The sequence below is a fragment of the Mauremys reevesii genome, linkage group 6 (assembly GCF_016161935.1).
Source record: "Mauremys reevesii isolate NIE-2019 linkage group 6, ASM1616193v1, whole genome shotgun sequence".
Lineage (NCBI taxonomy): Eukaryota > Metazoa > Chordata > Testudines > Geoemydidae > Mauremys > Mauremys reevesii.
Genome location: NC_052628.1, coordinates 83,318,652 through 83,345,759, shown reverse-complemented (window position 1 = coordinate 83,345,759; position 27,108 = coordinate 83,318,652). Strand labels below are relative to the sequence as shown.

The following is a 27,108-nucleotide window of genomic DNA, read 5'->3' as shown; positions in this document are numbered from 1 at the left end:
GGGATTCATATAAAATGCTTTGGAGGACTCCAAAGCCCTTTCCACTAATACACACTGTTCCTGCAAACTTCCAAAGCCCCTATGCACAGATTCCCTCCATCCTCTAAAACTTCTTCCCACGATCTCCTCCTCCTCCAGCAAAATCTGTGTGTCCTCCCACAAAAATCCAAAGCCCCTTCACAGATCATGCGAGTCTTCCTAAAAGCATCAAAGCAAACAAACCTATGTTTGGAAATAATGCAAATGGTCTTATTTGTAAACATCAAAACAGCTGTAGCTACCCAGCATCTACAAGCTCAGTTTAAAGAAGCAAAAGCAGCTGTAGCATCCCATCCCTCTGTAACTGATCCAAAGCCCATTGAAGTCATTGGAAAAACATTGACTTCAATGGCCTTTGGATCAGGCCCTTAGCAAACTTCTTCAGTAAGCATGTTGGGCCAAATTCACCCAGAGCTGAATTTAGCCCCCAGAATTATAGTGTATGAATCTAGGATTCACAATTTCACACAGTCTAAAAAGTTGATTTTGTTAGGGGCTCTTCCAGTTCCTCTTCAGGTAATTCGGAAATGTGTTCAGGAACACCTCTTGAAATCTGTCACTGTGGAATACCCACAACGGAATGAGCTGCAGGATGCACGCCTTCCAAACGTGAAACAAAAGCAAAACAAACAAAAAATGGGGAGGGGAGTAAAAACAAATCATTACAAGCAGCTAGAAAGAAATCAAATCAGTGTTCATGTAGTTTATAATAATTAGCATTGAAAACTTTTGTGATACTGCTACAGTCAATATTTCGGGGAGGGGGGAACAGGGAGGGTTCAGTTTCCAACTGATCGAATCTACTCATCTCAGTGCTTTACTAAATTCCCTGCATTAACAGCTGCCATATGTAAGTACCTACTCTAGCTTGTACCTAACTCCCACTATGGTTAATTGGTGACATATATAAGCATCAACAATTCACGATCAGCAGTAAGCCTGTGCAGAATTTTTCATCTGGGGCCTGATCCAAAACCCCATGAAATCAAAGGGAAGACTCCAGTTGAGTTCAAGGGCTTTGAATCAGTCCCAGGGAGCCCTGTAATAATTATTAAATTTAGTTACCAAGATCTCATGGGCTAAACAACCAAATGTCTCCTCTCCAACAGTAACATAAAACAGTGATTCTCTAACAAACTCCTCCGCAGTCTTTGTTATGAGATTGGGTTTTTGGTACATTGTCATTGGAGTAGAAACAGCATAAGGAGCCACCACCTGAAATAAAAGATCATTATTGACAATAATTAGTGTCTTTCATTGAGAAGGGTCCTTAACACATTATAGAGGGTACATGGAGCACCAGTGAAAGGGCAGCCACCTCTGGGCTGAAATGAGGAGAGGAAGCTTTTGTTTCACACCAGTGAGGAGGATATTTTAGCAGGGACACTGGGCCACCCAACACTTCTACACAGGTGTCCAGCACTTCATGGGATTGGGCTCTGTGACTGGACTTCAAATATTCATGAAAATGAAGGCAAATAACAAAGATACTATATCACCTGTATGGTAATTCCCTTTGCCTTATATTCTGCTTGAAGTGCTTTGGAAAATGTGCATACAAAAGCCTAGAATTACAAAATTGAATAAACTTAGTCATAAGGAATTGAAATTACTTGTGTGCATATATGCATGCACATATACCCCTTACCAAAATGACCCAAATATTACCCAGGCTAAGGCCCAACTATGTGTGCAAAACCTAGCAATGAGTTACTTAGTGTATCCACCTGCTGTACCAGATTTAGAAAAGGAGGGTCTGAGTCTGATCTCACAGGACTCTTGCGCACAGATAAAGTTGTACCCACATTCCAGCACAAGTCAGACATGAAACAAGCACTAGTGTACAAGGGACTCAAAAGTATCCCAGGTTATGAAAATGCAGTTTTGAGGACACAGTGGTAAAAAAGCCTGAGCTGTGTTTTCACTAGCTGCTAGCACAGGTGCAGTTGTACCACTGCTGGCATATAACACATTCTTCTTTTGACACATGCGCCAAGACATCCACCCCACACCAGGCCTGCAGGGAGAAATTAGGCCAATAACCTATAGGCTACACCTGGAGGAAACTTAGGGTGTGCTAGGGCCTACTTGCAGATCAGTCTAGCTGGGGGGAGGAGCTGGGCAGGATCTATAAAGAAAGGAAGGTGGCAGGCAGGGTGGGTAACCTGCAGTTGCATTTCCTGATACAAGGGTAGGGTTGCCAGGCATCTGTTTTTTTACTGGAATGCCTGACCACTAAAAGTCTGGTCGGCAGCACAGCGGGGCTAAGGCAGGCTGCCTGACCTGGCTCTGCACGGCTCCCAGAAGCAGCCAGCATGTCTGGTTCCCAGGCACAGGGGCGGCCACGGTGGCTTCGCATGCTGCTCCTGCCCCAAGCACCGGCTCTGCAGCTCCCTTTGGCCAGGAACTGCAGCCAATGGGAGCTGCAGGAGGGATGCCTGCAGGCATGGGCAGCGTGCAGAGCCCCCAGGCCCTTCTGCCTAGGAGCCAGATATGCCGGCCATCTCCAGAAGCCGCCTGAGATAAGCACTGCCTGGCCAGAGTCCACACTTTGAAAAAAACCTTCCCGCATCCCAACCCCCTGCCCGAGTTTGGAACCCCTTCCTGCACCCCAAACCCCCATCCCCAGATCCATCCCAGCCGTGAGCCCCCTCTCACACCCAAACTCCCTCCAAGAGCCCACACCCCCTCCGGAACCCAACACCCCATCCCAACCCCATATCCCAGTCCAGTGAACGTGAGTGAAGTTGGGGGAGAGCAAGCGATGGAGGGAGGGGGATGGAGTGAGCAGGGGTGGGACCTCAGAGAAGGAGCAGGGCAGGGATGTTTGGGTTTGTGCCATTAGAAAGTTGGCAACCCTATGCAAGGGGGAAGAGTGGAAGTTTCTGATGTTCATGGACCCACATTGCAAAATTCAGATCCACAGGTGGATCCAGAGCCCAATGTACCCATAGTTGAATATTGTTCCTGTTGGGACCATCTCTAGTCTGGAAATTTGGGGCCTGATTATCTGCCTTGCGCCTTACATAGTATGTTACTCCTGTATAAATTGAGCAAAAACGGGGTGTAAAATACTATCGAGTCAGAATTGTCCACTCATTTACATCAGTGGTAACATTTTACACCCACTTTGCACAGATCAATGACTATGCAAAGTGCAAGAAAAGAAGACGGATGGTTTGGTTTTTAGGATACTAGCCTAGGACTAGATCTGGGTCCGAGTCCCTGCTCCACCACAGACATCCATGTGACACTGGGCACATCACAGCCTCTCTGTGCCTCAGTTTCTCATATCTAAAATGGGGATAATAGAGAAATGCTATCTTACAAGGGTCTTGTAAGTATAAATATATGAGTGTGAGGTTCTAAGATATAAGGCCCCGGTTTCCATAATAAGTAGCTAAAAAGAGACATGCCAGTGGGTCATGAGAAATTTTTAGATAATGCTGGGACCAAGTTTTTTCAATCTAAAAATATTTGATTTGAATTTGATTTCACTTTTGAGTAGAGCCATGAAAAACTTAGGGAGGAGGGATAGCTCAGTGGTTTGAGCACTGGCCTGTTAAACCCAGGGTTGTGAGTTCAGTCCTTGAGGGGGCCACTTAGGGATCTGGGGCAAAATTGGTCCTGCTAGTGAAGGCAGGGGGCTGGACTCAATGACCTTTCAAGGTCCCTTCCAGTTCTAGGAGATTGGTATATCTCCTATTATTATAATAAAAAAAACCCACCTGAAAACTCAGGTTTCAATGTAGCTGAAACTTGGGCTAGATTTGTCTGGGTTTTGAGAGACCTTGGGTGGAATGTCAACCAAACAAGAGCTGAGGCTTCAGCATTTTATGGTTCTGAATGGAAATCATCAAAGTGAATCCTATCAGTATGAAGTTAAAATGTTGGGAGTTTTAACTCAAAGTGAAGCCTCCAAATGAAAAACAGGCCAGGCAACCCCAGCCTGCTGATTGTGGGGTGGCGGAGTGAGGGCAGCCAGGGGGCTGACTCCGCCCGCTCCCCACGTGTCTCCCATCTCCATCCTTCCACTACACAAAATTTTACCCTCCACTCTGCAAGCAGAATCTGTCATGTTTTGTGCATCTTCAGTCTTGAGTAAACCAGTTAGCCTGCCCCTACAGAAGTTCATCCTTGCCCTATTCTCTGCCTTAGTTTAGAGGGATTCTATGAATATTGTGGTGGTGGTTATTTAATTGTATCTGAAAATATCAACATTATAAGTCAGAGTCACAGCTGGTGTGTTTTGGGTGAACATTTCAGCAACACTGATTTACAAAGCAATAAGAAAGACTTACTTTAGAAGCCGAATATATAGTATATAATGGACAAGGGAAGGTGCCCAAACCAGAAGAAAGGTTCAGAATAAGTCCTTTTTGTCTGAAATTCAAATTAAATTGTTACATTAACTTTGCCTTTTGCTATATTACAGTAGGATCTGGGTCCTGCATAAGATTAAAACTGCAGCCTTTTTCTCTAGAAGGCAGAACTCTTCTATTATACAAACAGAATAGGCTACATTCTCAAAGAGAGTCTTTAGAGCTTAATTAGGTACCAGCAAATACACAGACAGATAATTTTATAAGTGTAACTTAAGTGAATAGTGCAACTGGAACCATGGGAAATTTTGCTCATGGTGTGGTACATCTGAACATGAATATTTTGTCAGATATTTGAAAAATTCAGAGAAAACAATTTATGCTTATAACTCTCCTTAACCAAACCATTCCTCTTCCCACTTCCTTCATTTGTGCCTTAATTTTCCCTATATGCAGTAAAAAGCATCTCTCAGCTATTTTCATAATAACCAAAGGGAAAATTAGTAAAAGGTAAAAGTTTGTCTTTATTGTTCCTGAAACAAAAATTTACTGTATCCTAAAATAAAAATTTTCTCCTCACCCTTTTTAAATTCTTACAGATGAAACTTTAGTTATCAAAATTATGTCTTAAATATGTTCCCTTGAAACAGATAAGAAAAGGAACTTTTTACTCATGGAGCTGAATTAATTGCTCTTAGTAAATCAAGTTATTGTAACTTATCTTTAACACTTAAATACTATTATTCCAAACTCTACAGCTACCTTTAGAAAATACAAATGTGTGCAAAGGTATTTGCATGTCTAATTAGTTTCATAACGGGCAGGTTTACATATGCTATACAAGCATATCTTTTTTGTAAACTTGACCCAGTATATTACATCTTCTGATCTACCCTATATTTTACCTTTTTGTTACAGTTTCTACCATTTGTTCACACAGCAGCAGGAGAGAAATTATACTGGGCATCGACCCACCAGGAACTTGAGTAGTTATTGCAGAACTAATTGGAGCTAGCAAATATTTGCTAGAATTAGAACGCACAGAAAGCTTAAGGGGAAAAATGGGAGTTTTACCTTGGCTCCATTTGTTTCAAAATTATTCGTGTCATCTACAAGAAATAAAAGGGCTATGAGTTACATTCCCTCTCCCTGTGCTTTGTGTCTCTTTTTGTTATTGTTTTGTATGGTTTTGGGCTTTTTAAACAGAGAAAATGTGCTAACACATTAAGTTCTGAAAGCACAGGGGGTCTGAGCCAGAGCAGGTAGGTTAAAAAATATACTTTGAAATTTTGGGGAAAGATAAGAAATTTTACTGGCACAGATTAGAACACATTGCGTTGAACTGTTGTCTAAAGTTTCCAAGGGTCAGTTTGATATGCAACGTTCTCCGGCTTATGCAAATCTTCTCCAAACTATCTGAATTTCATGAGCCTGCAATATTGGATCAAATATCTCAGTCTGTTTCTTGGTATTTCAGCATTTCCACTTCTGGTCCCAACTAGGATCAGAAAGTGCAAAAACACAATGTTTTTCCTTGTCTTATCAACTTTTTCAAGCCTCAGCGTAAAAGCTTTAGGTTCATTTTGAATTTCAAAGGTTGGGGTTGGATCTTAATTATTCAGTCAGCCATCTCTCTCACTCTAACCCTGTTTTAGCAAACTTAGGTATGTGCTCAAGTCCATCCCTATTTAGTGAAGCACTTATGCACATGCTTAACATTAAGCATGGATTTGAGTCCCTTTGAACTCATTGGGACTCCTCACGTGTTCAAAGACTTAGGCGTGGTCTACACTGGAGGGTGGGGGGGGATCGACCTAAGATACGCAACTTCAGCTATGAGAATAGCATAGCTGAAGTCAACATATCTGTTTGACTTACCTCGCGTCCTCACGGTGCGGGGTCGATTGCGGCGGCTCCCCCGTCGACTTTGCTTCCGCCTCTTGCTGAGCTGGAGTTCATCAGTCGACGGGAGAGCAATTGGAGATCGATTTATCGCGTCTACACTCAGGCAGTTCCGCTGCTCCAGCGGCTCGGGGCCCTCGGGCCGCGATTGTGGGGCGCCAAAAAATTTTTGAGCCGCCCTGTCACTACACGTGATAAATCGATCCCCAATAGATCGATCGCTACCTGCCAATCCAGCAGGTAGTGTAGACATACCCTTACATGTGTGCTTAGCTTTTAAGGAGAAGAGCCTTGATAGACAACTTACAAAGAAAGGAAAGTGTAGCAATGTAAACTAGTGCAGATAAACCAGTGCTTAGTTCCAGGTCAGTAACGTGAAGGGGGTGAGAATGTGCATGCAGGTGGTTAAGCCTCATTTTCAAATTGGAATTTATGGAAGGCATCTCGTGTCCGAGTGGGTGAAGGGATAAGGTGCCAGTCATAGTGTGCAAAGTGGGAAATGGTTAAGAGATGAGTGGCTGGAAGACATCAATATGGAAAATTGCCATGAAGTTTCACTGGAACAAGGAGGGCAGAAGAGAGAGACCACAGTATCAATGAAAGCAGATGCCACAGGGGACATCCTGCCCCTATCAAATACGATGGCAAAAATCCCATTAACTTCACTGGAGCCAGGATTTCACCCCAGAATGTTTAGAGCTTGCAGGAGGTCATGATCAGGATAAAAATGAGAAACCAGCAGAAACATTTGAAGAGAGGATGGATCTCGTCCGAGTCATGGTTAATTCTTGTACCAGCATTTGGAATAGACTGAAGGGGGCAAGTGGCTTTGGGAGAGGTCAGAGAGGTGGAGGTTGCAGTAATCAGGGGAAGGCATCATCCAGGCCTGGAAAGGAAATTATTGTGGTGGAGGGGTAGAGAGGAATGTGCAGCTTTTGTGGAAGTTTTATAGAAAGAAATGGCAGAAATAAATAGTTTGTTTTAGTTGAACAAAATGAAAGGATTTATACTTCAAGCCCCACCCCCAAGAATTGTTTTGGGCTGTGTGCTCTACTTTAAAATCCAGACACCTTTCAAGAAGAGAGATTCTTTGGTAAGCAGTCAAAGCAATTCCCAGAGCAGAGCCTTTGAGAAAGTATGTAGTGTGATCAAACAGGTCAAACTGGGGGAAGTAGGTATGTTAGATATGGGGAGGAAACTCTTAACAATTAAAGAGGAGAGTCTGTCAATAAAGGCCTCTCGTGTCATGTTTATAAAGATATTAGCTAAGGTTGAGATGAACTATGAAGCATTTAGTTGTAGCTCAGGTTAACATGTTGCCCCAAACAGCAGAGCAACAAACCTTAATCAGAGCAGGGGAGGTGGTGAAATACTGACTGTGCTTGAAAGGGAAGGAGCTAAACAAAATTAGAGCTGGCCAGAGAACAGTTTTGTTTTGAAACGACTTATGAGGTTTTGAAATCTGTCTTTGGAAGGTTTGGTCAATCTGCAATGAATGTTTTCACAAGGTGGAATTGCATCCCATCCATTTTTTAAGCAAAAAGGTCAGGTTTTCAATCTCTCTCTCAGGCCAGTATGGACAAGAAGCTTTCCTGTCAAAGGTTTTGTCAAAACTGTTACATTTTTGCAAAATGTTTTGGCTTTGCCAAAACAGCCTGTTTAGACAACCAAAAATATTTTGTTGAGAACTTTCTGACCAGCTCTAAGCAAAATGTTTCACACATAGCAGAACCTAGCATGTTAATTAGACTCCTAAAATAATGCTCCCGATATGGCTCAGGATGAGCAGCTAAGAAGCCAGCCAAAATGCGAGGACACAAGAAAACTCATTGTCACTGTTTGAAACAATATCTTTCTCTGGTATAAATACGTTTGTTTCTTTATACACTGAATGTGTGTGGTACATACCTTGATAACAGAGATAATGTTGCAGCTGATGAGGTTCTTTTGGAAACAAGAAAACAATTCAAATATAGACACATTTTGAGAAGTCACTTAGCTGGCATTTATAACATGAGGGTTCAGTTTGCAAAGACTTCTAACAGAACATCCAGGGTAAAAAGAATTCAAAAGGAGGCTGCAAAAATGCATGCATATTTACCAAGACTGTATATGCAAATAACTATTTTCCTGCACAATTATCCAATTTGTCATTGTATGTTCATTTGTAAGTATGTTTATTTAGGGCCCAATTCTCCTCCCACTGAATTCAACAGTGCAACTTTCACCAATCTCAATGGCAGGGCTGGCCCACAACATTTTGGCACCTGAGGCAGGGAGCTCAAATGACGCCCCCATGCCCCTTTGCCTGGGCCAAAACTTTGAAAGGTCTCAATTCTGCCTTCTTCCTGTTCTATTCCTCTCATGGTACTGCTCTGCTACCTACCCCAATAAAAGAGAACTAACAACTTAAAACATCTTGCTCAAAAATTTTAAGTAACACTTGATTTTCAAATGCCTGAACAGCAAATGTAACTTTTCTTGTCTTCATAGTAAACACTGGCATTTTTATCTGTTTGAATAATCAAAGTGGTGCTTTCCATGACTTCTTGGTTGCAAAGATTTGAACTGCTTCCTGAAGGTCCACAGTCTGGGCCAGCTCATGCTCTATTGAGATGGTTTCAAGGCCGACCAGCCTCTCCTGTGTCATTGTGGAGCGTAGATGTGTTTGTATTAACTTCAGCTTGGAGAAGCTGCGTTCTCCACTGGCAACTGTTACCAGAAGTGTTAGAAGTATGCACAGAGCAACAAAAGCATTTGGAAAGCGGGTGGTCATATTATTTGTTCCAGAACAACCTTTGAAGTTGATCCTGCTGAAATGCATCTGGAAAGGGCTTACAGTTCATCACCTAAATCACTCGCATCAATATTGTGCATGTCATCATGTGTCAACACTGTCTCTAGTGCTCTGCGTTGCTGGTGTAGGTCTTCTTCAGGTATAGTGAGGAGTTTTGGAATATCATACAACGTCCCATATATACTGCTGTGTTCCTTGAGCTGCATGAAACGTTCTTCAACTGACTGTATTGCACAATCTAGCACCTGGTTAAAGAATTCAACTTTGAATTGTTGTTTGGGGGTCTCTTATGGGATTATCTCGTGCCTCGTAATCAAAATGTCTTCTTCAGTGACTCTTGTATTCTTGAATGGGTGGGAAAATAGCTTCAGTGTGAAGTTCCTCTGCCAACTTATGTGCATTCTTCAGAACATTTTGAAATCCCTTATGTGACCGGTAAGACTGTAGGTATGACTTTGCTTTGTCCAGTTGTTCCATTGCTCCAGATATATCAAAATCACCACCTTGGAGTCTCTTGTTTATAACATTTATTTCAAACAGTATGTCATGCCACAACACTAAGCCACACAGAAATTTGAAGTTATGTACATTTCTGGTGATCCCATTTCCCACTGCCACTGTTCTCCCATGAACAGTTCCTGTCATAGCATTACCCTCCATAATGGCAACTATGGCATCATCTATCTTCCCAATTTGGTGTTTAATAGGCTTTAGCGTCTCCACTCCACTTTCCCATCATGTAGCACTCAGTGGTTTCAGTGTCAGAGAGGATGTTCCCTGATGTTGCTTCAAAATTTGCCATTGATGAGTTGATGCAGAGAAAAATACATAGATGCTTTGGATTACATTAAAAAACTCAGCAGCCTCAGTAGAAACTGATGCTGCATCACTGACCACCAAGTTCAATGATTGAGAACTGCATGGGACAAAAAATGCTCAAGGGTTTAACTCTCGGATCCGTGTCTGCACTCCTCTGTTCTTTCCTATTATGTTGGCACCATTATTGTAGCCCTGACCTCTCATGTCAGCTATCACAATTCTGTATCTTCCAGCTTTTAAAAAAGTACATTTATCATACCAGCTCCTGTAGTATCATCAATGTCAATAAATTCTAGAAAATGCTCTCTGACAGGCACCATTGCAGGGACGATTTCACTAGGTTCTGTTGTTGTTACAAAACGCACCATTAAAGTCATTTTTCCATATGGCTGATGTCAGGTGTGCAGTCCAGAATAACAGAGTAATATCTTGCTGACTTCAGATCTGCCACAATCTTCTGTTTGACTTTTGTTGCCAGGAACTGTATGGTCTCATTTTGAATTGTTTTTCCAAGGTAGTGGTGTGTGTACATTTCTTGGTTGGTGACTCTTCTTAGATGCTCCTGGAGTACAGCATCAGCCATCAGCTCCACAATTTTAAGGAAGTTTCCATTGTTTGGCACATACAACTGATCTGAAGTGCCATGCAGTGCTAGGTTTTGGGTAGCAAGCATTCTCACAATGGCAATGAGCCTTTTCAGAACATTTTGCCAGTAAAGAGACTCTGATGCAATCTTCTTTTGATGCTGATCATCTATGGTGGCCTTTAACCTTAGTCTCATCTCAAGCTCTTTCCACCTACAGAATGCTCTCTGGTGATTTGCTGCCTTCTCATGGCATGCCAGATTTCTAGACAGACTTTTCCAGTCCGTTGTTCCTGTAGAACCCAATGTGGCTGGGACATTAGACTGGAAGAGTTTGCAACAAAAACAGTATGCAACATTTTGGGTTTTTGAGTACATAAGCCATGGCCTCTCCACTTTGTCACCACTGCGGATTTCATGCCAGTAATGTGTTGGATGGAAACTTCTATTTTCATTGTCTGTGGGGGACATGAGGTTTTTCACCTGCTGTGGCCTATGCAGTACAAGGAAGTCCCTCAGGCTACTGCTCAAGTGGGTCCACAGTCCTGGATCATCTAGACTTAAGGAACTAAACTCAGCAGCAGCTGTTTCTTGCACCTCCACCACACTCTTCTCTGATCTACACTTTTCTTCAGGAATGTGCATGGTTACATCCATTTGAGATGGAGATATGTATGCTGCAGTAGCTGCCAGGTCACCTGCACTCTGACTAACTGGAAGATCAGGCATCTCCTCACTATTCACATCCTCACTGGGGCTGGAAGGCTCACCATGAACATTTGTGTCTATGTGTCTCAGGAGAGCTCCATCCTGCTTAGGTAGAAAAGCTTCCTTTGCTTTCTTTCTTTTTCTGAATGCTGCCCCAGAGGGGTGTTTTCTTCTTTCACTCATGACTGCTGTTCTGTGCCAGCTATAGTGGCTCTCAACACTCAATTTAAGGGGACAAATAAGCAGGCTGGTAGCAGGGCCTGAGTGAGGGAAGATATCAGCATCTTAAGGGCCTAACTGGCTTCTACTACTTCAATTGACTGCCTGTTCTCCTCAAGTGGATTCAGGGAAGCAGCAGGAAACAGGAAGTTCCCTGAGAAGCTGGTGTTAATCAGTGCAGGCTCCTGGGGGTGCTAGAGAGGTACATAAGAGGCTCCTCCTCCTCTCTCTCCCTGCAGCTCCTGCTGCTTTCAGTTATTCCCTCTCACCTTTTCTCCTGCCTCCCTGTTATGCCTCTTGTGTCCTTCCTCCTCCAGCACAGCACTCCACCATCTCTGTGCATCTAGAGCAGAGAGATACATATGCACCAGCAACAGACACAATTTTCTACACTCTGGGTCCTAGTGCCTCATCTCCCCCCAGTCTGGTACCTGAGGCAGCCGCCTCAGTTTGCCTCATTGTAAGGCCAGCCCTGCTCAATGGATGCAGGATCTGTCCCTTAGTAGATGGAACCTCCAGCCCTAATTGTTACATTGCAAGAAAAAACAACAGTACTACAACATAATCCTACCTCGTCTGTGTCTACTCCATTAAGGAAACGGCATGGAAGAGGATTATGAAGCATTCCAACATTGTTAACTAATCAGGAAGGAAACAGAACAATAAGAACTATATTTGGATGAAGTGCATAGTTTAACTGGTTAAACAAAAGGTTTCTTCTTAAGAAGCTTTTAAGCTGTATGTGAAGAGAAATGCTGTTAGTGACCCATCTTGTTCCCACTGAAATCAAAGCCATCAATATTGACCTCAGTAGAACCAAACCAGGCTACTACTGGATTTTTTTTTGATTAATTAAAGGATACTTAAAAATACTTTGTTCCTATTCATATCACCAGGGCCGGCTCCAGGCACCAGCTCAGCAAGCAGGTGCTTGGGGCGGCCAAGGGGAAGGGGCGGCACGTCGGGCTCTTCGACGGCAATTCAGCGGCGGGTCCCTTGGTCCCTCTTGGAGGGAAGGACCTGCCACCGAATTGCTGCCGATCGCGGCATTTCCCCCCCCCCCCCCCACCGCTTGGGGCGGCAAAAACCCGGGAGCCGGCCCTGCATATCACTCCTGTTAGCTTTAACCAAAAGTTCATTTATAGTGGTTTTCAGGTTCGGTGCAAGAATTCCACACAGCTGTAAAACAAATACTGAAAATGAATTAATTGAGACTAAACAGGGACAGTCACCACATAAAATGGATGGTGGTAGATTGGCTTAGATGGTAAAAGAAATTACTGTACCCTATTAGAGAAATAGGGAACCATAGAGTGCATTGATTCACCTCTACAACCTGTATAATAAACAACTAAAAACAGTGTATTAAGCAAGTGCACACTTGGTTTTAATAACATCTGCATGTTAGTTAGTGTCATATACACCATGTTCTAAAACAAGTGATGCCAAGTTATAGTTGCATAATAAACTGCAATTATTTAAATGCATTTGTATTTATATAATGTATTATCAAAATACTCTTCAATTAATGGGTCTAATTAACTTACCCAAAATGCCAATTTCTAAGCCTTGAAGACATTCTTCAATATTCTCATATATGTAATCTTTTGTAAAGTCAGCTTGTATGATCTTCACATTTCTACCTGTGGCCTGTTCTGTAATTAACAATACAAAGTGTCTTTATATATAAATAGAGAGAGAGAGAGAATTGTAATCAAGAGGAATGAGCCAAAGAACTTGGTTCACCCTTTTGTATTGCACTCTGTACTACATGCAGCTGTTTCAACTCCCTTGCTTTTTAAGAGTAATCAAAATATAAGCAAAAGGCACTTTCCGTAACACATTTTTTAAGAAAAATGTAGGGTCAATTTCTGCCCTGAAATCTGTGGGCGCTCTGCCCAAATATCAAGACAAAATTTAGCCCCCTTATTAGAAATAATATAAATAATACAAAACTTCTAACATTTCCCCCAATTATTGTAATGTTTATAGGAGAAGTGTTGCAATTTATTGAAAATGAACATGCTGACAGATCTTTGATGTAAACTCTATTTTATACAATTATTTTAAAAGTTTGCTTCTTTGTAAGATGAACATTTTAACAAGCAGAATTGGACTTTGCATTTTGGGGGCAGGTTGGGAAACTATATTTTGCTGCCTCCCTCTGAAATATAGCCTATTTGTGTTATTCATAATCACACCATTGTAAGATGGGCCAGTCTAAGGATTTTAGGAAGAATTATTGAGGCAACTCTTTGGGATACACCTCAGCTTTGACTCATTTTACATAAAAGGGAAATGGGAGCATCTATAATCTCTCCCCCGCCCCCACACCTACCCCTCCTGCTGCAGAAGTGGAATCCAGCTGCAGAATCCTGTCTCTGAGTTGTTTGGTTTATATCCCGTTTACAGTTTCAATGCTGCCTTCACGTAGAAGAGAAGATGACTGACTGACTTCAAAAATGAAAGCTGAAATTCTCTGTTGGAGAGCTCAAATTATAACTCTGCTAACAAGGGGGCCCACATGAGAAATAGTTACTACTCCGCCTGCTTTCAGGTTTCATGATCATCTTGAACCTCCGACCAGGTTTGTTGAAAGATTTGCTAAGTGAATCTAGGACCAGTTGAAAGGCTTTCACCTCCTCCCTTTCTTGAACAGTGATCTGAACAAACACATTTGTCAGCAATGGAAATGCAGAGACCATTTCAGGTGCACATAGACTCCAGAAAGTCTAGGAGCTCCCTTCATTGAAATGGAAACTGATTCTATAGCTGTACGGAATTGGACTTTGTATCTAACTTTCCTATGTGCTTCTTTTATGTCGCCAGCTAGTGTCACCAGAGCTTGGCCTTTTGGTGGGGGGAGAGGGAGACCCTAATCTCCACAGAAATTGCAAGCTTCTAATTCCACTTCAGTTATCAGCATATCTTCAGATTTGGCAAGAGCTTGCTTCTTCTGTACATCTGAGCTCTGCTTGGGGCAGGACAGCAGGGAGGCTGTCAGGAAGCCAATTATGGCCCCATGATTCTGTGGGCCAGTCTGTGCCAGCCCTGGCATGACTTAGAGAATCTGTGTTATGGAGTGGAGCAGAGCTCCAACCTGTTCCCTCCCTGCCCCCCAACCCCCACCTTGTATGCTGTGGGGTGAAAATAGCAGGTGCAGGAGCCAGCTCCATCAGGTTTATGCCATCTGAGCCTCCACACTTGACTAGCACAAAGGACCCTGAGCTAATTGCAGAATCTAGCCCTAAATTTACAGGGAAAGACTCCGGCAACAGCACCTTTCCTCACTACTGTGAAAGCCTATGGTGGCATGGAGCTCATGAAGCCTTTCTCTGCTGCCTCATCTCTTCCAGAGCCTTCCACACACAGATGTAGCTGCACACCATAGTGTGGACACCCGGTTGAAAAGGGACCCTGGCATCTCCAGTCAGTACTGCTGACTGGGCCACTAAAAGTCCTGTTGGCCACAGCAGGGCTGGCTGGCTCCCTGCCGGGCTCCGCGCAGCTCCCAGGAAGCGACCGGCATGTCCCTCTTGCTCAGGAACGGCCATGGGGGCTCTGCATGCCCCTTCCCCAAGCGCCTGGGAGCTGCCTAAGGTAAACGCTGCCTGGAGCCCATGCCCCAAACCCCCTCCCACACCCCTGCCCCAGCTGAGAACCCCCTCCCACACCCAACCTCCCCTGGAGCCCACACCCCATCCCATCCCCAAACCCCTGTCCCAGCCTGGAGCCCCCTCCTGCACCTCAAACACCTCATCCCAAGCCCTCACCCGCTCCCGCATCCCAACCCTCTGCCCCAGCCCAGTGAAAATGAGCAAGTGAGCAAGGGTGGGGGAGAGCAAATGACGGAGGAAGGGGAGATGGAGTGAATGGGGAGTGGAGCCTCCGGGAAAGGGCAGGCAGGGCAAGGGTGTTCGGTTTTCTGCAGTTAGAAAGTTGGCAACCCTATGTGACATTTAGCTATACATACATTACACACTGCTGCCCAATGGTTTGTAGTGTAAACATAGCCTTAGTTTTATGGTTTGATCAATGTTTTACATACACTACACAAAATGTATTACATTAGTAGCCTAATCGCTATAACGGCTCTACTTATCTCTTTTTTTCTCAAATCTTATCTTGATTTTTTTTAAAGGCCTTCCTGTCTGAATAGGTGGAAATTTTACTCTACATTCCAACACTTGGGATAAATGTTTTCTTAATGCTGGATTTCTGCCCATGTAGAATTCCAATTCTGGGAATTTCTATGGCATAACTGTAACTCATGGGGCTGAATGTGTCAAAAGAGTCATCTTTTTCAACTGGAGGAGGAGGTGTTCTCTATGGGTTAAAGTACATGACTGAGAATAAGGAGGTGTGGGTTCAATAACCAGCCCTACCACACATTTATGTGACTGTTTAAAAATTAATCTCTGTGCCTTCGCAAAGTATTCCTATCTGTCAGTTGGGGGTAATGATACTCATCTACTTCACAGAGTAGTATGAGAGTTAATGTTTTGTAAACACTTTGGGAACAGAATCCCGGGTCTCATGAATCCAGTGCCCTACAACACCACACTGCCTGTCACAGTTATCTTCAGATTTAAACACTTACCAATTTCAGTGGCTACTTTCTGCAGTTTTTCAAGTGTTCTGCTTATCATAACAATATTTAATCCATGTTTTGCCAGCTACAAAAGAGGTGTTTAAAATTATTAAAACCCATGACATTTTGGTGATGAGAACATTAAGTGACTTTTTTAGCTTTCAAGACTCTGCATTTTATTTAATATTTCATTTACTTTCAGGCACCCATCACCGTGCTATCTGGAGACACGACAAAAATTAAAACCAAGCAACACATTAGTTAAACTGCTTATAGTAGCTGCACAAACATCCCCCTCCCTATATGATCCTGACCCATCATAACGAAACACTCTGAGCGTCAATCTATAGCCAGACAAAAGGTTTGCCAAAACAATGTCCCTTGAGCCCTTTCTGAAAGACTCTAATTAACTGACAGATGGAGAGCAATTCCACCTGATATTTCCAATGAGGGGCCTTCTGCAGTAGAACTGACTTCCCCATTAATTCACCAGAACCTGAATTTGTTGACCTCCAGGTCACTCTATAATATTTCGTCTTTTTCCAAGCTTTTTCCCCCCTGAGAAAAGGGGCTAAATGGGTTATATTGAATAGTGGGAGGGCCCTAATAGTGGGATGAGTTTTAAAAGGATTATATATTTTGGACTTTGGTTAGAATTTATATATATATATATATATATATATATATATATATATATATATATATATATATATATATATATATATATATATATATCCCCATGTCCCCAAAACGTGAATGAGAGATTTTTTTTTAAATAAAAGTGAAGTAAATGAACAAGCACAACACAACAGCACATCCATAAAAATGTAGGCAAGAATTTAGGTTTGTAGATGCAAACACTTTTTAACATAAGTCTGTTTATAGTTGATGAGGTAATGTGAACATAATACAAAACAAATAGTCATATTCTCCCCTTATTCTTATGGCTTCTTGTGGTAATTCTTGGTCTAGCAGCAATCAGTTTGCAGGCAGCCAGCCTAGAGTAAAGTGGGGTGAGTTGTACCTCTCTGTTTTAAGGAGCAGCCTGCTTTCTCTCTCTCTGTTTTTGGGATCTTGTGTGTTATAATTCTGAAGTCTAAGAAATAAAGTAGTGTTAGGTTGCAACCTTCCAGCAAGAGTATTTTATGTTTTTATTTAACTTCTCTGTGTGTGTGTGTGTGTGTGTGTATATATATATATATACACATACCATGAACATAAATATTTCGACTCCCAATTAGAGCTTTGTGCACAGATTGAAAGTAGAATATGTCTTAGCTTGTAGACTGTATGTTTTTAACAAGCTGAAGTTGCACTAGAGCTTGGGTGCATGATCAGAAAAAAGTTCAGCTGAAGCTAGAAAGCTGCCCACAGAAGCAGGGAGAGGCAGAGTTAAATGAATGTGCACAAAGATAAGGCCAACTTCATCTGAAAGTACCAGGTTTACTTAGAGAGTAAGGAACTAGCTGATGAAGCCCACACACTGAAAAGGCATTCATTTCTGTAACTGACTCCCTGCAATGCTTTTCCCCCTAAATCTATTTGAAGGAAACAGTTTGTCCCATTGAGCCTCCCTGAAACAATGAAAAGAATGTTAAGAAATAAGGACCTTTGTTTAAAAATTCGCTACATCGAGAGTATGAGGGGGAGATTGTCCACTAAATGTATTGGAAACAACCATTTGCATTTTCAGCACAAAGCCCATTCTCACAGTTCTGAGCTTCTGGAGACTCTTACATAATTGTCCGGTGCTACAAAGAGACAGGCAAACACTTAGACACTGTGGCGTTTTGAAAGCTCACTTTAAGGGCTGCATTTGAAGTACTCAGGAAGAGAACTCTAATTGTCTGCGTACTGGCAAATTTCCCTTTGTCCATATTAAGCTTGACTCAAGCTGTTTCCAATCCATTCGGAAGGCAACGGAGACATGGTCGCTGTTTCCATGGTCACTCATTCCAAGTTGTAATTTGGGGACCATTTAGATGGGTTTTTTAAGCATTCAGATCCATGCTGGTAATATAAATATCATCATCAAAAATTGAGCTATTTTTCTGAGCTTCTGTTTTAATAAATGCATTTCACTGATTTTTATTGCATTTTGTTGAAAAAAGTAAATGATAATGATTTTCATTGCTAAGACCTTGCATGCCAAATTTCAGCCAAGAAAAAATGTTTATGGCCAGCTAATAAACCCTAATAAACAGTGATCATTATGGAAGAGTGGGCGTCATTTTAGGTTCTCTATAGCAGGCTGGAAATGTGACGTGATGATGGCCAATTTTTAAATGAAAAAGACAGTTGGAAAATACCACTCTACTTGGGCTTGTATACTATGACCTTGTCTGTATTGAGAAAATTCATTTTTAATCATTCATGTTTAAAGGCCAAGTCTGTTAGTAAAAACATCTTTGTTAAAATACTTTCTAAGACAATGCATTTTCCTAATACAGACAAGGCCTGTGATGCAGGTAGAAAATAGAATTCCCCACTGCAGATGAGAGCAAGCCCCAGCTCCCAGCATTATGCAACATAAACCTGTTTGTATTAGGAAATCCTGACTCCCAGTGGTAAAGGATTTAAATGCTCATGAACTTCTGGGATTCCTAAAAGGCAAGATCATCATTACTACTTCCAGCAGTGACAAATGTCTAAGTATGTTGAAACAGCTTAATAGAAGGCTTAGGCAGGCATTGTAGTGTGCAACGAAAGGCTTTCACACACATCAAACGAGTAAAAAAACCACTATGCCTTATAGTGCATTTTTGCAGCTTACAGAATAAGCCAAGTTTTCAAATAGCTAGAGCCACATGCAAAACTGCACAGATTTTGGGCCTCATTTGTACATGCTAGTACCGCAGCTGCACACACAAACTGGCGATCCTCAGACCAGATCATAAGAACTTAAAATTGCAGGATTATTATTTATGGAAAAGTTGTTCTAGATTTCTAGAGGTTTGTAAAAGCTATTAGATATATTTTTTTCTCTAAGATCTATACAGTGGGATTTTTGGCAGGACTGGCATCCCCACTCATTTTTTTTTCTTTTAATTTCTCGCAGTTCAAACCCGTGAGACCTGTCTGACTCAAATCTCTCAACAATTATGTGGCCCAAAGGAAGTAGGATAGGAGAGAAGGATTGCAAAAATGAAGCTCACCAAAAGGAGAAATGGATTCTGCAAAACTGCTTAAAAATGTTTCCTCTGGTGCTACTGCTACAACAAACCTAAAATATTTGTGTCAGCAGAAGGATTTAATGGGAGACTCCTGCAACACAGTAAAATAATGAATCAACTGGAATAAGGCAATTCAAGCCATAATTAATTTTCTCCAGATTGTAAACAACATGCTAAGTTTTAACAAATCACACAAAGGGTTTCCCAAACACCAAAGCTTATATTATATGAAATTCCTTGCTCTCAGAAATGATCTAATAAAACCCTGATTTAAGCAAATCAACCTTAAATGTTTAAAGATATGAAGCTATTAATAAACAAGGAAAGTTGTTGTCAAAAATTGCCCAGTTCAGCTGAGCCAGTGACATCCAGAGACCTGTGCTTTCACTTCAGCTCAGCAAGTTCAGGGTGTTTAGAAATGCTGAGCCACAAGCCTTACATAAATATGGGTCTTCATATTAGCTGAGCAAAGTAGAGGTGCTCAGCCAGTAATACTCAGAGAAGTCTGTCCCTTGACATGATTCCAGGAAGATAGAAGTGTCAAGCCTGTAAACTGCCAAAGGCCAGTGCATTGACATGCTAAAAATGCCGTGGGTGACTTCATAGAGGCCTAAGACTTGACATAATCCCAGCAAGCTGTGGCTGCTGAGCCAGTAATTTTTACAGAGACCTGTGCCTTGAGATCAGTTTAGCAAGTCTGAAGCACTGAGCCCTATGCCTTGACATCAGGCCCAGGCGCTAAAGGTCCAGAACCAGAGGACCCCACAGAAATCTGTTCATGAAATCAGCCAGCAAGCTACAGCCTAGTAACCTCAGAGCGGTCTTTGCCTTGATATCAGACTAGCCAGCTTGAGGAACTGAGCCAGTATTGTCACAGAGGCCTGTTCCTTAACATCAGCCCAAGAAGCTGGAAATGCTGATCTAGAGACCTCATGGGAGCCTGGATTTTCACATCAGCCCAATATGCTAGAGGGCTCATCCAGTGGTCTCACAGAGGCCTGAACTTTAATACAAATCCAGAAAACTATAAGTGCTGAGTCAATTGCTTCCACAAGCCCTGTGACATTAGCAAGCTATAACTGTCATGCCAGTAACATTATGCCTTTACATCAACCCAGAAAACTAAATATGCTGAGCCAGGAACCCTCACAGGGGCCATCCCTCGTCATCACACCTGCAGAGATCTGTCCTCTGTTATAAACCCATAAGTGCAGAAGTGTTGAGCCAATACTCATATAAAGGCCTTTTGGCTTCAACCCAGCAAACTAGAGGTGCTGAGGAGGAGACATCAGTGAGACCTGTGCCTTCACATCAGCCCAGAGAACATGAGGCACAGAGTCAGTAACCTCAGAGGGACTTATACTTCAGTATCAGTACAGCAAGGCAGAGGAGCCACGCCAGAAACTTCAAAGGGTCAGAGATATTTAACCAGTAGCCTCACAAAATCCTGTGCCTGCCAAATGAAGATGCTGAGCAGTGAGCTCACAGAGGCCTGTGTCTGGCATCTGCCATGTAGATTAGCTGAGCACACTTTAAATCAATAAGGCTACTTGTGGAGTAAGGTCCTATTCAGCGTAAATAAAGATGGCGGAATCTGACTCTTACTCGTACTACAAAAGCCAAAATAATTAACAAATGCTCCACAGTAACTGGTTTCCAAAAGCGCACTCAATCTGTTCTACTCCTCCACAGTAACACAAAGCAGCCATAAATGTGTTTTAATTGTCCCATTAAGCCGAGTTTACAGTTGCTTTGCATTGCTCAAATAGCACAAAGCAGCCAGTGTGCACTGAGTCTGATCCAGAACATTTGCAGGTGCACCTCTCTATGCATGCAAATCCCACATTTGTGTGGGCAACACAGCATTTGTAATAACACATGGTTAAATGTCATCCAAACATTCACTTATATGCACTGTTCCTCAAGTTCCACTTGTAGGTATTGCACTCATAAATGTATTTTTGAAGATGCAATTGGGCATGCATGCTAATTCCCCCTATTCTGCACATTTTTCCCCAGCTGATCCCCTCCCCACACCTGCCCATTCACTGAGAACTGGACCGAAGATAAGGGAAGGAGGAATGCCACAGAGAATGAAACTGACCCACTCTTCTGCATGGGAAGGATATGATCTGGGAGGCTGTTTTGGACACAATAATAAAATAATAATAATAATAATAATGTTAAATTATAAATACTAGGCACTTTTGTTTATGCTTTATATGTTCAAACAAAATACAATACTGACAACCCCAAATGTTCAAAACCACGCGTCAGACCCCTAATGTCATAAGATATGCTTAAAAATGTTTTTTTAAATGTTTTTTCTATGCCTTCTGGTTTTTTGTGCCAACAGATAACATTTTCAAGCTTTTCTCTGCAACCATGAGGGCTAGAAAAAAAAATTCAATTAAAATTGAGATTCTGTCATAAATATTTGTTTCCAAGAGCAGGGGTATTAAGTAACCGAGCATGGAACTTTGCAATAAAATTGGCAATGCTATTAAATACTCACCCCTGTGAGGTAGCTATTATTATCCCAGTATAAAAACTGGGGAAATTGAGGCAAAAAGGTTAAGGCCAACACTTTCAAATTTGTGTTTAAGGTTAGGCACCCAAGTTTGAAATATTTGGCATTAGTGACTTCCTCAAAACAAAACAGCAGGTTAATTGAGAATGGAACCCAGGTCAATAGATTTTCCAGTCCCAAACTTAGTCTATTAGACTATACTGTCTCTTAAAGTGTATACTATATAATTATTACAGAATGCATGAAATCTTTAGGATCACTCAATACTTCCCAGTAATTTTCTTGGCACTATGGAAGCAGCTGGGGCTATTTAATGTCATTCTTCTAATTCTGAAAGTGAATGTCATATCACTAAGTGATAACATGAGTTATGCACATACACAAAAGAAAGATTAGGTCCTTAAGCATGTATAATATTCTTAACTGTAGAATCAGTTTACTAAGTTGCAAAGAATGTTGGAAGGGAAGAAATTTACCATTCACCAATATTTCCACTTTGATTTTATAGGTGCTTATCTTACCTCCAGGGAATATGCTTTTCCAATTCCATCTCCTGCTCCTGTGACCACTAGGGGAAAAAAATAAATTTATAATCTTTTGTTCGTCCTTTCATTATTCAATCTTCATGCTTCAGAATTTCCTAAACACTAGTATCCAGTGCTCAAAGGGCTGGACTAAAAGTGCAAACTTTAGTATCTTTTTAGTTTTTTTCCCACAGAACCTGCTTCCACTAATCAGTGATTAAATGCATTGTACAGAAAGTATGGCTTATACTTCCCTTTAAAGTGCAAGCAGAACAATAATTTGTACCAATGGTGTTTCATTCTAGATATTTCATTTATTGGCATTGTGACTTTTTCAACTAAGTATAATTATCACCTTATTTAGCGCTTTTCAGTTTCAAGGTATTTTAATAACATTGACTAATTAATCCTTATAGCAACCCTATTAGGTAGTTAGATCAGTATTATCCCCATTATAGATGGAGAAACCGAGTCAGAGACAAGCCAACTACCAAATGCCTTTGGTTAGGAAGAAATTTCTTGTGTAGGCATGTTGTGGCATAACTGTCCATTATGCTGGCTTTGCATTTTTTCTGAAGTATTGGAAACAGGATACCAAACCAAACCGAGGGACTCAATTCTTTTCTGCAATTCTTTTCTGTTCTAATCTCTCAGGAAGAGATTTTTTCAGGGGCACAAAGGGGCAGTTAGGAGCACAACCTGATTGAAAGTCATGGGAGGTGGATCTCTTGAAAATTCCAGCCTTACCCCATGTTTAAGTACCTATCATGAATACCACCAACACGGAGGAGTCTTCAGGTGACCTATAAAAATGCCACAGTGTTTCCTTCTTGCACCAACTAGTAGCAAAACCAAAATTTGCAATGAATGAATCTGGTCCTGCCAGTCTCCACTTCTCCCACGTCTAGACATAGCCAGAGCTGCGTAGCATGCCAGGTCCTTTGCCTCTTCCCCACTCTACATGGCTCAGACCAGCCTACAGGTATGTTTACACTGCAATAAAACACCCTGCAGCTAGCCTGGGTCAGCTGACTCGGACTCAGGCTGTGGGCTATAAAATTGCACTGCAGCAGTTTGGACGCTGGCACCTCCGGCCTTGCAGGGTCTCAGAGCCCAGGCTCCAGCTTGAGCCTGAATGACTGCAGCACAATTTTATAGCCCCGCAACCTCAGCCCGAGTTAGCTAACCTGGGCCAGCCATGGGTTATTCATTGCAATGTAGACAATACCCTGCCTAGGTGGCTTGTAAATCACAGTAGCAGGTGTAGTTCCCCCAGTCTCCAGCTAGCGCAGAGGATGCAGGTAGTGAATCCAGGCCTGCCAGTCCCCACTATTCCCCACAGCCCAGTGAGGACCTAGTGTTGTCATGGACCACCCCTCTTGCACTGCTCATGGACCTCACCTCTGAGCACCAGGACCCTTTCCATCCATCTGCCTGTTCCTCATCCCCGTCTCCCTGTCCGTCTCTTTTTGCTTCCCTCTTCCCTTCAGTCTCTCCTCCATGCTCCGGCAAATCCTTCCCCACCACTCCAGTCCTATCTAGTCCACTTCTACCCCACCAAACCTTAAAATACAATATCTTAATTTTTTAGATAACAACGTTTAAAGATGCTACAATCTCCAAGCAGAACATACACAGACCACAACCAAAGCAAATTCGCCACCACGTACGTGTAACCCTTCTCCCTCCACTCTCCTACCCATTCTCTTCAATTTTGTTTTCACACATCCCATCATCTCTTCATTTGGTTTAAAATATCGTTGGGGTGGGCACCCAGCAACTAGAACGCTTTGGGTGCCGTATAAACAATCTGACCATAGGGAACAAACTGAACAATTCCCAGGTAGCCCCAAGAAGTCTTCATAATAAATGGAATGAAATGGGCAATATGAGCATTAAAGGATTTTGTTTCATGAGAGTCTCTGGAAAATATGGATTTGTGTAGTCTGAATTATGAGAGAGAGTTTTTAATGCCAAGATTAGTTGTTAATACATACATCACTCCCTTTTTTCATATGGAGCCAGTAGCCCTTCAACAAAACAAGCAGGGATTGGTTAGGTTTCCCAGTAGACCAATAATTAAAAAGCAGTACTCTTTTGGGCAAAGCAGCAGACTTGACAGGTCTAGATCTGCCAATTTTAATTCTAGTGCCTTAGAATATCCTGTTTCATGTGATGCAATGAACTGCTTAAATAAACCAACCTCAATCCTGAGCCCATTGACTTAAATGGGGTCAGGATTTCAACCAGAGAACTTCCACTTAATGAAATCCACTCCCCACAGAGAGAGTCAGTGCTAGACTTGTGCCCCTACTGAAGTCCCACTTAATTCTTCAATGTAGGATTTATGGGTTATTTCAGTAGTGCCTGGGCATTGTGCTGGCCTTCTGAACAGGGGTGGATGCCACCCATCAGTAACAAAATGTAACATGTACAGTGAGATGTGATCTACTCCCGTTAAAGTAAATGAGACCTGGATCTTGAGACTGCAATCTGGAGGGGAAAGTCTTTACACTAAAATTGGCATTTGATGCTGATGATGGCATCTTGCTATTAAGTGACCTCAACTGTGACACTCGCAATACAGGAATTCAGAAACGGCAATAAATCCTCAATCCTGCTTAATGTTAGTAGTTTAACAATCCTGAAAAAAAAAATCTCTCAGCATTCAGTATCAAGAAAATATGTTTTATTTTTAAATACCAATATTCTTCCTTTGAGGACATGTGGTACCTTTCAAATGGAGCAGCCAAGTTTTGAGTCTACTGTAAATGTGGATGTTAATTAGATTACTATTGACAGGTAGCCACTTCAGGCAAATTACACTGGAACCAAGTTACCACAAACATAGGAAACAAGCTTCCGAGGATGGGGACAGACGCTAATGGTAAATTAGTTGCTTCATAAATGCTATATCAGAAAACTAAGGATATAGGCAATGTTATAAAACTAAAGCACTTCCAGCAGAGAAAAGGTGATAGAACTGGGATGTGTGCAGTATAGGGAAGGATGAGGAGGGAGTTAAATTCCATATATAGGTATTTAAAAAAAGAACATATGCTGTTTTATAACCATTCTGATTATTTTCTTGTATTCCCAAGTACACTGAAATTTCTGGTTCATAAAAATTAATATCAGTGGAAACACCCCAGCAAAAGTTACAAGTTTAGTTCTTAAACGGGTTAGGGGGAGAACCACTCATGATTAATAACACAGAAATTCAACACTCAATTATAGCAGTAAAAATGTGAAGAAAATTCCATTACCTGCCCATTCTCCCATTGACCGAAAGAAAGACTGAGGCAAAGCATTCCATACATATGGGAAAAAATACTTCAAAAATCTAATGAATTTCACCAGAGTAAACAGACAAATTAGACCCCCCAAAAGAGTGAGCAGCTGCTGTTGGAACTCTCCCATGGTGAACAGATCCAGTGAGCTTGGATGAAATACCAACACTATCTTCCCCTTAACTGCCTCCTAGCGCACTGCTACTCTCTGAGCATTGGCAGAGAAGTGTACAGTCTAATCAAATCCACTAGGTCATGTGATTTCTTTTTTCCCCACTGAGTGCCAAGGGTTTAGATTAAAGTAACATCCCTATACTACACTCAGATTGGTAAATTACTGGAAAAGATAAAACCAAACTAGAATTTCTAATACCTGGTTTTAGACAAGGTTCCTTTTTTGGGAAAACATCCAGGAACAAAAAAGAATTTTCATAGAGACTAAAGATGGGCCTAACCCAAAACCCTGGATGAGAACACCTCCAAACTTGGGGGACATTCACATCACACATTTTGCTGCTGGACAAACTAAAATCTTCATTGCAGTCACCTCAAAACTTTGGGCATGTTCATGTTGAATTAGGATCCTACTCTGTGGCCTGGACTCATCTCTAAATTCCCAGACAAAAACCTCTATGTTAAATTGCTTTTGAGGTTGAGAGTATATATCAGTAATTTAAGGATAAGAAATATTCAAGAATGTTGTAATTATCCCAAGAAGAATCACTAGTAACATAGAAAATGCAGGGTTAAGTTTAAACTTCTTATAAAGCTAAACATGTTAAGGTATGGAAATACACACTTAAGCCACTCAGGCAACCTTAACTCTCCTCTGTAGCAACAATATGAAGGGAAAAGAAATGAAAAACCAATCTTTAAATGTCAGTTTCATCTAGTCTGGGACCAGAAACACCAAACTGCATTCATCATACGCTTATTACAGAGCAGAACAAAGGTTGTTTATGTACCTGAACTACGCATTTACATATTTTAACTTGTATGGATTACGTTCAAATTTAAAAACTCTTTTAGCCAAATAATCTATGACTGGAATCCTGGTGTATAGTTCCCCTCACACTGCTGACTCACTTCCACCAAGAGAATTGCAGTATACAGATTAGTTAAAGAGGAAAGGTGATGACTGGTTGATCACAATGGTCCTACTGCAGGCGCTATTAGTTTCTAATTAAAACAATAAAAATAATTAATAATTTCACTTAATTGCAACCTGATTTCTTCAAAGGTAAACTGTGCATGAGATTCCAGTGAGTTTTACCTAAATGGAAAGTTTGAAGTGTTTGATATTTGTGTTATTCCATTATTAAAATCATTCTCAAAAACAATCTCGGTGCTACATTTCTTAAAGTACTCCTTTTTTAACTAATTGTAACTCAAAATTATTAAAAAATACTTGCAATTTCTCAGGAAATTCATTATGTACTCAGAGTGCTGTAAGTTTGGGGAGGATACAGTGTTCTTCATACGTAACAAGGAGGTTGAATTCTTTAAGTCAAAATCTCAGTACAACTTTGACTTTGGAGTTGCCGTCAAAACATCCATAACAACAACAAAACTTTTTATCAAGACAGTCTCCCTACCAAAGCAGATTGTTTT

The 27,108-nt window shown here is 41.6% G+C and overlaps 1 protein-coding gene across 4 annotated transcripts; it reads right to left on the bottom strand.

Annotated features, from left to right (window-relative positions):
- Positions 1-25,705, bottom strand: HSD17B3 (hydroxysteroid 17-beta dehydrogenase 3). Of its 4 annotated transcripts, XM_039545802.1 has the most exons (11): positions 25,474-25,705; positions 22,205-22,251; positions 15,990-16,065; positions 12,937-13,044; positions 11,961-12,028; positions 8,172-8,207; positions 5,436-5,470; positions 4,341-4,422; positions 1,539-1,604; positions 1,105-1,254; positions 1-639 (listed from the first exon to the last, which is right to left on the bottom strand). In XM_039545802.1, the coding sequence occupies exons 1-11, from the start codon at positions 25,625-25,627 to the stop codon at positions 529-531; spliced, it is 933 nt and encodes a 310-aa protein (XP_039401736.1). In that variant the 5' UTR covers positions 25,628-25,705; the 3' UTR covers positions 1-528. The 4 variants fall into 4 exon arrangements, with proteins under 4 accessions (XP_039401736.1, XP_039401737.1, XP_039401738.1 ...); XM_039545803.1 differs by lacking the exon at positions 1,539-1,604; XM_039545804.1 differs by lacking the exon at positions 15,990-16,065 and having other exon boundaries at positions 25,474-25,553.
- Positions 25,706-27,108: the final 1,403 nt, after the last annotated feature.